The following is a 10,156-nucleotide window of genomic DNA, read 5'->3' as shown; positions in this document are numbered from 1 at the left end:
GTTTTTTATTTCAGTAGCTCAACATACTATGGGAAACATTATATAGATTAACAGACTGACAGTGATTTAAAGACTTCGTGTCTGTTATGAAGTTTTTTTTTTTTCCAGCTAATAAAAACTCAGCATTTAAGAGTCAAAAATTGCATCAGACCAATAAAAAAGCTAAAGTTTTCATGGAGAAATAGGGGCTTGCTTGGTTGTTTTAAAAGTTGTTGTTTTTTCAAAAGGTACTTTAATCTGGTTAACAAGAAATGCCTATCCTAATTTATAGAACACTTATATAAAACACATTAAAGTTTATAATGTGACGCAGTATGAAAGCAGGTTATTAATACTTCTGCAGTGTGCTGTGTATCTTTTATTTTGCAGACTTTGTGTCCAGTCGTTGCTCTAAAAGCTGGATGTTTTTAGCCAACTGTAACTTGTAGCCTGGTTCCAGAGAAGGACTTTGCTTATTCTTCAACGCCATTTATTGCACCACTGGGTAAAAATAAACATGCAGGTTACAAACTCCTTGGTTTCTTTTTCAGGTTTCTTTTCAGAGTGTTCACCATGATTCATGACTCACACTCGGCTACCAGAGAAACGTGACCGGTCTAACCATACATCTCTGTGTTTTTACAAAGCCGGGATACATTAGTGATGCTTTTAAAGAAGCTGGTAGAAGCTCCTTTTTGATCCTAACACACCTACAGACATGTTGGCAGGTCCCTCCTTTCTTTTTTTTTTCTTTTTTTTTGTTCCCAAGCCTTTGTGTGTGTGCCTATGATGTGGTCTTGGTGTTTCAATGTCTGGTGCTGATGCTCCCGGATGCAGGCTCATTTTGAAGTGGTCTAATGAGTCTCTAAGAGTGGGAGAAGAGACACGTCGGATGTTATGCTTCTTAGAGAAAAGCATCTCTTTTACTGCTTTCAGAGATGCTTTATGTGACATTTCACCAGAACAGCTTGTTTTATTTAACTAGCTTTGTGGCTGCTGGGTCGTTTTTTCCATCTCCAAAATGATAGAGATGGAAACTTAAACTTTTTACTCTAGTTGAAACTTGGACATTATTTTCCTTCATTGCACATACAGGTTCACATTTCAAGTCTTTATTTTGGTTGATCTTGATGATTACGGGTTGTGGAGGTTTTTGATATAGAGGTTATGGGCTGTTGCCCAGGGTGGAATCAGAAGTAGAGGACTGCAAGCATCAAATTAAATCTAATACAGTTTATACCTCTGCTCTCTTCTCCCTGGATGAATTTGGAGAGGATGGCAATGTGAGAGGATTTTCTGCAATTTGACTGGTTTTCAAGTGACATGGTTGCATTTGCAGTAGGCCAAATTGTGTTCACTTGAGGTGAAACGTAGCTTACCCTGTTTTATCTTTCCTACCTGTAGCGAGAGGGTCTGGCTGCTTCTCTGAGCAACATCCAACCTGGAAATGATCAGAGATCATGCCTTCACAAACGGGGACTGTTTCTGTGGATGTCTGCATCATGATGGCACCAGATGGTCTGGAGCTGGGCGCGCTGGAGATTTAGGGTTTCAGTGGAGAAAAGTGGTGTTGTTGTCAGGGCAACAGGGCAGAAAAAAAGTGTTTCTGAGGGAGACACAGGGACGATATGCAAACCCTACGCAGAAAGACCCCAGACTGGGATTAAAACAAAAGACCTTGTCACTGGAAGTAGGAAGTGCTAACCACTACTCCACCGTGCAGGCCACGCCTGCAGTTGATCATCTTAATTTCATTAAAATTAACTCTTCATTTCCTGTTAAATTTACTTTTCAAAGCAAATTACGCACGTTTATGTAACCCATTTCTCAGAGCTTGTATCGGGTCAGGTGGAGTACAGTGTTTTTTTAAAGTCAGTCTTCTGTGCAACCCGTGTGAGTCTTTCAATCTGCTGTTTTTAATGAGAAGATACTAAACACATTTGTTCAAAGGAAATAGATATAGCAGTAGTTTTTTTTTTTTTTTTTTTTTTTGCTTGGAGGATCTGAAAGAGAAATTGAGCAACAGCGGATCAGAAGATAGTGGACAGCATTAAGTCAGATGTAGAAATGGTTGTAGTGGGGTTTATTCACATGAGATCTCCACCACTATGATGACGACGTTTCAGTCCAATGAAACTCAGCGTCTTTGTCATAGGACACAAACACCTTTGTTCACCTGTTTTTCTTCATCACAGTCCAGGACAACTTAGACTCAAACATGCTCAAAAGCTGTTTTTGTGTGTTAATATAATGATTTAGTGAAATGCAGCTTCAACGGCAGCACAGTGTACTGTGCCCTTTTTTTTGCGCCGGTCCCCAGCCTGGGTAAATGCAGAGGGTTGCGTCAGGAGGGGCACCCAGCCTGCAACTTTTACCAAATTTACCCTGCGAGTCAATAACACAATGACCCACTGTGGCAAGCCCTGAAAGGGAAAGGCCAAAAGAAGAAGAGAATGGTATGGTGAAACCATTTCATTTTTACTCAAGGTTCCCAGAGAAACCCATTCCTAATTTTTTTCCGTACCAAAACTGTTCATACCCCAGGCAGATTTAGGTTTAAAGTTTTCTTCTTTGGACCAAAGGGACCCCAAAACACAGATAAGACAACAGACAAAGGGTATCATTTTTGAAAAAAAATAATTTGTTTTTATTTACATTTGAACAAAGATATGGTATATGGAAAATTACACCACTCTCAATAACCAGTGGAAAAGGCTTCATTGGCACCAGCTTTTTGCACGTTTCCACCGGTATTCTGACTGTTCATCTTTTCCGACGAGCCCCAAGTCTCTGAAGTTGGAAGGCCTCCTGGCAGGGCTGCATTATATACCAAAACACAATTTTATTCGTAATTTTGATGTGTGCAAAATGGCAAAGGACTGTTTGGACTCAATATTCAGTTGACTACAATATTTCAGGTGGCAAACTCTACCCTGGCCAATAGTATATGCAGTCAGTCGGCCAGGCTTTCACCGTATCTTATCCTTACATACTTGATATGAAGCTTAGTGACCAAGATGGTGAAGCCCAAGGAGAGTCGTGGCATCATGATTAGAGAAAGGTGCAAGAAGTGTGAGAAAATATGTGGGTAATTCATAATCCTAATGTAATTTTCAGCAATATTAACATTTTCATGTTTTCCTCGTATGATGCAGGAGTGAGTCCAGGCCATTGCTCTACTCTTCAGCCACCTCCAGAGATTCTTCATCAGCCTCAAGTCAGAACTCCAAACATAAATATTCTTTGCATGCCGGTAAATTAAAAACGGATTACATGTGAAATCTAAATCTACTGGCAGTGTGAATAGTGTTGTGCTGATACATGTGGTTTAAACGCCGCCATAATAAAGGAAGAACACGTGATCACATGAACCTGACTTTTTTCCTCTTTCATGAACAGATCAACAAGGTTTTGGTTGATTTGTTGTTGTTGTTTTGGTCGTTTTAGCCTGCTGAAATAGACCTTTCCTGTTCGGATCAATGACGTAGAAAACAATTGAACAGGTTTCCCCAGGCACTCGTCGTTTTTCTTCACAGTTTCTTTTTTTTTTTTTTTTTTGCTGTTAAGTGCATGTAGTGATTGACACTTTTTGGCATAAAAACGGACATCCCCTCTATAAATACGAGCATACATCATTTTTGCTCCCACATAGTTCATCATGTGCTGACCCCATCATCAGCTGATGATCATTTATTCTGCACATATTGCCTGATGATGACACCCTCAGCGGGGCTGCTACGCCTCTTCACTTGAACTTGAAGCGTCCAGACTCTCCCTCTTGATGCCCTCCACAGCCACCCGATCACAGTCCGTCACCTCCGTCCCCGAGTCCGCAGCGGACAGCTCCTGCTCCAGCTTGTCGCCGTCCTCTCTGTGGTTCTCCTCCTCTCGGCTCTCGCCGCCCGGACAGCCTTTGCTCCGGTCTCCGCGCCTCCTGCTCAGGCCGTTCCTGGCCAGGCTCCTCCTGACGGTGGACGGGTCCACCAGGGTCCCGCTCGTCACCGCCAGCTCCGAGGTGATGTCGCTGCTGGACATCTTCTTGTTCTGCAGGCAGATGAGCTTTATGTGCCGCTCGTCGGCTCCGCTCAGCTTGCGCGGCCGGCCGCTGCGCTTCTGGTCCTCCACGGTGCCCGTCCTCCGGTGCTTCTGCAGCAGCGCCTGGATGGCGCTCTTGGAGACCCCCGTCTGCCGGGCGATCTTAGCCTGGGACAGTCCCTGCTGGCTGAGGCTCACCACCTGCAGCCGGGTCTCTATGCTCACTTTACCCATGGAGCTAAAAAAAAAAAAAAAAAAAAAAAGCCTCACCTCCTCTAACAGGAACAGGCCCGGTTCATGGTCCAGACAGTCCGCGGAGCCTGCCCATTCAAGAGGCTTTAAAGCACCGCGGACCGGCGCGGACAATGATCGGAACACCGGGACGGCATGCAGAGGCGCCTTTATGGAGGGACTAGGGTGTGAAGAGGTCGATGTGAGGCGCACATGTGCAAATATTGCTGTAGAAACCGGAGGAAAACAAAAACATGTCGAATTCCTGATGGAAATCACTTCTTCTTCGTCAAATGCTCAAATCCAGCTCGACGTCGCCAACTAGCGGCCCGGAGAGCAAATGTCCAAACAACAACGTGGGAAAGTGAACAGCCTTAATGTGTTAATGACCCAAAAATAATGTGGCAGTCATTCTTCTGGAAAATCTGGTTCAACTCTTTCGAAAGGTACTAAATAAATAGGGCTTGAGGACTTTTACACATGACCGCAGTCTCTTTCACTTAAGTAAACACACTTCTCACCTCACCTCATCCAAAAAGCAAACAGTGTTACTCCCAGGGCTGCATGGGTACGAGAAAATATGTCATACTTACAAGATAATATGTCATAATTACGAGATCCTGATCTCGTAATTATGAGATAAGCTGTCTGATTTTTCTTTCGGTGGTGAATGCAATACGCTTCCGTTAGCTGGGTGATGTGGACCAATAATAATATCTCGATGTTTTCAGGTTGGAATGCCAATAAATTATATTTATCTCAATATGTTATGCTTTTCGTAAAGTAATTATAAAAAAGCATCCATGAATGAAAGCTTTATCCCAAATGTCTCAGAGGCAAACAGCTGTAGATAAATATGAGAAACAGCTAAAAAAAAAAAAAACTACTGGAATACATAAAATTGTATTATAATGCAACATAGACCATCTCGATAGAAACAATATAGTCTCATCTTATATCCGTTTTTTTTTTTTATCTTGATATACTGACCAGCCCTATTTACTCATATTAATGATCTGAATGTGGTTCCAACACTCAGTGTTTTGAAATAAAACTTCTCAGTAATGTTTACATTGCTAAAATGAAAACATCGGCATGTAAATAGTGACTGCACACAACAGGTCAGTCAGATCTAATGATGCATGTACTGTGTCCTGACTTTAGAAATAACCTTGAAAAATTACAACCCAGTGTCGGTAAAAGCTCATCGTTGAGATTTGTTTATTATGACGGCAGGAGAAAGACACAACATAATTTAAACATGGCTTGTTATGTGTAGCGAAAAATAAATGATCTAAGTTATTGGCATGTATATGAAGCGCATGTCAAACATTTGGCAAGCTTCCTCAGGTATGCTGCACTGTGTGTTAAAATTCCTCATCAGGACTGTGAATTTGCAGATAATACATTCCCTGAGTACAACATGTCAGATTTTTAACAAAGAGAGCTCAGGACGCATATTTACAATTGTTGTCAACCTGAAGTTGAATCTCGCCCCAGTTTGCCCCGTATTTTGCTCCATCCATCGTCTTATCAATTCTGGCCTGCTTCTCAGTCCCTGCTGAAGAAAAGCATCCCACACCATGATGCTACCACCACAGCTTTTTTGTTTGTTTGTATCATAAAACATTTTTAAAATTATGTATTCCCTTCCACTTCACAATTATGCAATAGTTTGTGTTGATCGTTTGTGAATACTTTGGCAAGGCAGTGTGACAGAGTATAAATTACTTTACATTCTTGTGTTATTATTGTCATGCAGTATTTTAAATTTGTATGACCCTAGAAGAAAAGAAAACAGAAATTGGGAGTTTAAAGCTTTATTGTTCATTTGTTCCGGACACTCACCATCATCAACAAGTATGTACAAAACTGTTCATATGTTTTCAGGACCAAAACATCCAGCCTTTCTGTACATTTATACAAAGTATTTTGTTCTTCACTCTTTTTAATAATAACTTATCACTGAAGAACGAAACATAGATCTAACAGAATATTTACCATTCAGAGTTTAACCTCAGGGACTGTGGTATAAATTGTTGTAATTGTAGTCATTTGACCAACCTTTGTATGAAAAAAAAGAACACTGTGCAGCTAAAACTAAAAATAAAACCTTACCAAATCCAAGTCCAGTCTCTTTCAGGTTTGAGAAATATTCTATTCTGCTACATAAAAAAAGCCTTTTTTGATTTTCTTGCCAGTCTAATTCAAGTCTCCTTTAGACCAACATCTGAAGGAGATTCTGTCCACATTTCATTAATGGTCATCCATCCATGATCTGCTCCCCTGATGATTGCTTCGATGAAAAGCAATAATGTTGGAAAAGTCAACAGGTAAAGCGTATCTTGTCTTCCTCTCTCTGTGGAACGCAAAGAGAGCTCAAAGTATGCTCTTCCCGGCACCCAGATCTCCACTCTGTTCCCCCTTTAAAGGCATGGTGTTACAGTCCCTTTGACTCTGAGGCATTTTTAAAGCTCATATACAAAGTGCTGACGAGCGTCGCTTCCTCGTGTATTGGATCATTACCAGCAGAAAGTGGCCGTAAACACAAGAGCTTCACCAGCCTCTGTGGAAACTCCCCGCAGAACAGGAGGTAGATGCAGGGGTTGGCGCAGCTGTTCAGGCTGGCCAGCAGCATCAGGATGGTGAAAATTGCAGCTAGAAGGACAAAGCAGAAGTCATGTAGCATGTTTGTAGGGAAATTTAAGAAACATATAATTCTAGGCTTTCATTATATATCTAAAAACAAAGAACCCGGACAAAATAACTCACTTATAAAGCTAAATACGCTGCGGCTTAGCTTGCAGGCTTGCATGGAGACCACGACAGCGCCTCCAGGACAGAATTACGATCTCAAAACTTCCAATTTTATATTTGCATTTAAAGAAATGTTTGAAGAGTTTAAAACATATATTCAAGATTTGTAATTTTTTTTAATTTTTTTAAACCAGTGAATGTACCAGTTGTACTCACACAGAAAATATTATTCATTGTTTGCTTGCTATAACAGTTGCAATAGAATAGAGCCTTTGTCTCTGGGTTAAGTAATTTCCAGTGTATCAGCAGCAAAGTGATAGACAAATAAAAAGAAAAGCAACATATGTCACACTCAGCTGAGCAATAAAAATAGGAAAACCTTTCTTAAAATCTACAAGTGAAACAAACTGAAGCCGATTTTGTGAAAAGGCTACAGGAACACGGGAGCATTACTGTAAAATGGACACAATCTGGTTCAGGTAATGTGATTGTATTGATATTTTCCATAAATCAACACTGAAATCTGCTTGGATCTATTGACATTTTTTTTTTTTTTTTTGGCTGGCTTACTAATAATGTAGCAGCAAACTGCAGTAAATGATTATCAGAACGTCCTGGCCTGCTCTGCTGAGTATACATTGAAACGCAGAACTCTGGACATTATTATATCATAAATAATGACAATGTATGTTATATCAACAGATGAAAGTGCCACAATTCGATACATAAATGAGTTGTTAATGCAAAAAGTGGAATGGTTCAATGTGAAAATAAATATGGAAATTGTATATTCATTATATGTTAGAAACATACACATTTAGTTAAGTATCTATTTTATTTTATTACTCCATAGTCTATTTGTCCATTTTTTATATGAGTCAGTTTTGCTTCTCTCAAAGGGATTGGTCGGGCCTAACCCTGTTAAAAAAAAGGTGATTGGTCTGCCTTTAAGTTGCTGAGCAGGTTAACCAATCAGATGTGTCGGTTCATTAACTGAGTCATAGTGACAGCTTAATAAATGTCATAATATCCTGTACCACAAGAACTACTGAATAATCATATCAATACTGAAATAATCATGTATGATTGTACAAAAAAGAAAGTAATTTTTTTAATGATTTTCCATGCTTGTTAGTTCATAAATTATTAACCCACTTTTAAATTATGATATACACATGATTTATTTAATGCATTCCTTAGACAGGTTTTTTTTATTTCCCTAATTATTAATTTAGCACATTATATATTTATTGGAGTGGAAAGAATTGGGGCTGGAAATCATATAATATCTGGTGAGCTATGACAGGATTATTAAGGATGAAATACTTAATAATAAATAAATAATAAATACAGAAAGAAATATAGATTATATTTTGACACATAATGAATCAAATTAATTCCTAATTTCTTTACCTTGTTTTATATACTAACACATTAAAATTGTTAGTACTTTTTAATGTATAATTTCTGAGTTGATTAATTTGAATATGTTTATTTATATATTATTATTTATTAATTTAACATTACAATAAATAAATAATTTCAATACAAATCAGTGAATTTGTATGTGCAACTTATTAGCTATCACATAAATAAATTTGTGAAAAAAAATACATAAAAAATATGGATAGAATTAGGGCCCCAAATCAAAGTAGTCTTAGAGCCCCATATAATTTCGGGCCACCTCTGCTCATAAGAAGAAAATGCAGTTACTTACTCTCTTTTGGCGCTTGTGCGTCCCAGGCGGACCACAGCTGGACAGTGAAAAAGGGAGCCCAGCAGATAATGTACGCCAGCACAATAACCACTGTCATCTTCAGCGTCTTCACCCTGGCTTTAGACATCCCGGCCACTCCGCTGGCTCTGCTTGGCAGCGGGACTCCGACCCTTACTCCCTGCTTGGGAGTCTTCTTGGACAGGTTGGTCTGGATGGCTCTGCAGATGCGCACCTGGCAAACGACCACAGTAGAAACTGGCAGGATGAAAATGACCAGAGTGGTCCAGGTGATGTAAGTCTGCAGCCCCCACGGCTGGATGAACTCCGCCCAGCAATCAAACACGCCAGGTGCGACCTCCACCTGGGAGAAAATAAAAACCTGCGGCAAGCTCCCCAAGAGAGAAACCCCCCACGCCACGCACACGGGAACGTTCAGCCTCGTGCGCGCGCGCTGAAACTTCACCATCGGGTTGCAGATGGCCTGGTATCTGTCCACCGTCATCACCACAATCATATAGGTGGAGGAAAACATGCCCAGCACTTGTAGGTATTTGACAAGGCGGCACACCAGGTCGGGTCCGACGAACCGGTCCGTGATGTCCCACATGAGCTGGGGGCACACCTGGAAGAAGGCGACCACCAGGTCCGCCAGGCACAGGTGGAAGACGAAGACGCGCATGCGGGACATCTGCTTGCGCTGCCTCCAGAGGACCAGCAGCAGGGCGGTGTTGAGGATGGCGGCTGTCACGAAGATCACACCGAGCAGCGCGATCTCCACCCGGGCCAGACCCTCGTCCCGCGGAACGTCGTGCGCATCCACGAAGGCGCTCTCATTTAGCAGACGCATTTTCTATTTAAACTCGGATACAACCGGTCTGAAACAGAAACCCCACCAAAAATCTATTTAATAATGAATAAAAAAATCTAACTTAAACACTTTACAAAGCCTTACTCTAACTTCAATTCTGGTAATATTTTCTCAATGAAAAGCTCAGATCAGAGTAGCTACAGACGGCTTTATATAGATGTCCTTTCTTCAGTATATTGGTGGAGGTGCAGCTCTGCTGAGGTTGAACTCTTATTTTGGTCTCCTGTGCTGCGCGTCACAGTTTTTATACAAGAACCAGAGAGGGAGGAGCTCACAATCATTAAGTCACTGCAGAAGGTTTGATTAGCTCATCATAGATAGATAGATAGATAGATAGATAGATAGATAGATAGATAGATAGATAGATAGATAGATAGATAGATAGATAGATAGATAGATAGATAGATAGATAGATAGATAGATAGATAGATAGATAGATAGATAGATCAAAAACTGTGAATAGAATGTCAAAGTCTTAACATCAAAATATAAAACTGAATTAAATTAAATTTAAATTAAATGATATTTAGACATTTAACTGCTCATTGATCTAAATTATAGTCCTTGTA

At 40.4% G+C, this 10,156-nt stretch overlaps 1 protein-coding gene across 2 annotated transcripts; it reads right to left on the bottom strand.

The window, feature by feature from the left end:
* Positions 1 to 5,499: 5,499 nt before the first annotated feature.
* LOC105927176 (vasopressin V2 receptor) lies at positions 5,500 to 9,800 on the bottom strand. 2 transcript variants are annotated; one of them, XM_036124729.1, is made up of 3 exons: positions 8,720 to 9,800; positions 6,772 to 6,903; positions 5,500 to 6,541 (listed from the first exon to the last, which is right to left on the bottom strand). In XM_036124729.1, exons 1-3 carry the CDS (start codon positions 9,564 to 9,566, stop codon positions 6,453 to 6,455), a joined length of 1,068 nt encoding a protein of 355 aa, XP_035980622.1. In that variant the 5' UTR covers positions 9,567 to 9,800; the 3' UTR covers positions 5,500 to 6,452. The 2 variants fall into 2 exon arrangements, with proteins under 2 accessions (XP_035980622.1, XP_012719271.2); XM_012863817.3 differs by having other exon boundaries at positions 5,501 to 6,903.
* Between the last annotated feature and the right edge of the window lie 356 nt (positions 9,801 to 10,156).

The sequence above is a fragment of the Fundulus heteroclitus genome, chromosome 20, assembly GCF_011125445.2.
Source record: "Fundulus heteroclitus isolate FHET01 chromosome 20, MU-UCD_Fhet_4.1, whole genome shotgun sequence".
Classification (NCBI taxonomy): domain Eukaryota; kingdom Metazoa; phylum Chordata; class Actinopteri; order Cyprinodontiformes; family Fundulidae; genus Fundulus; species Fundulus heteroclitus.
The sequence above is the reverse complement of the archived record's forward strand: the minus strand, read 5'-3'. Positions and strand labels throughout refer to the sequence as shown.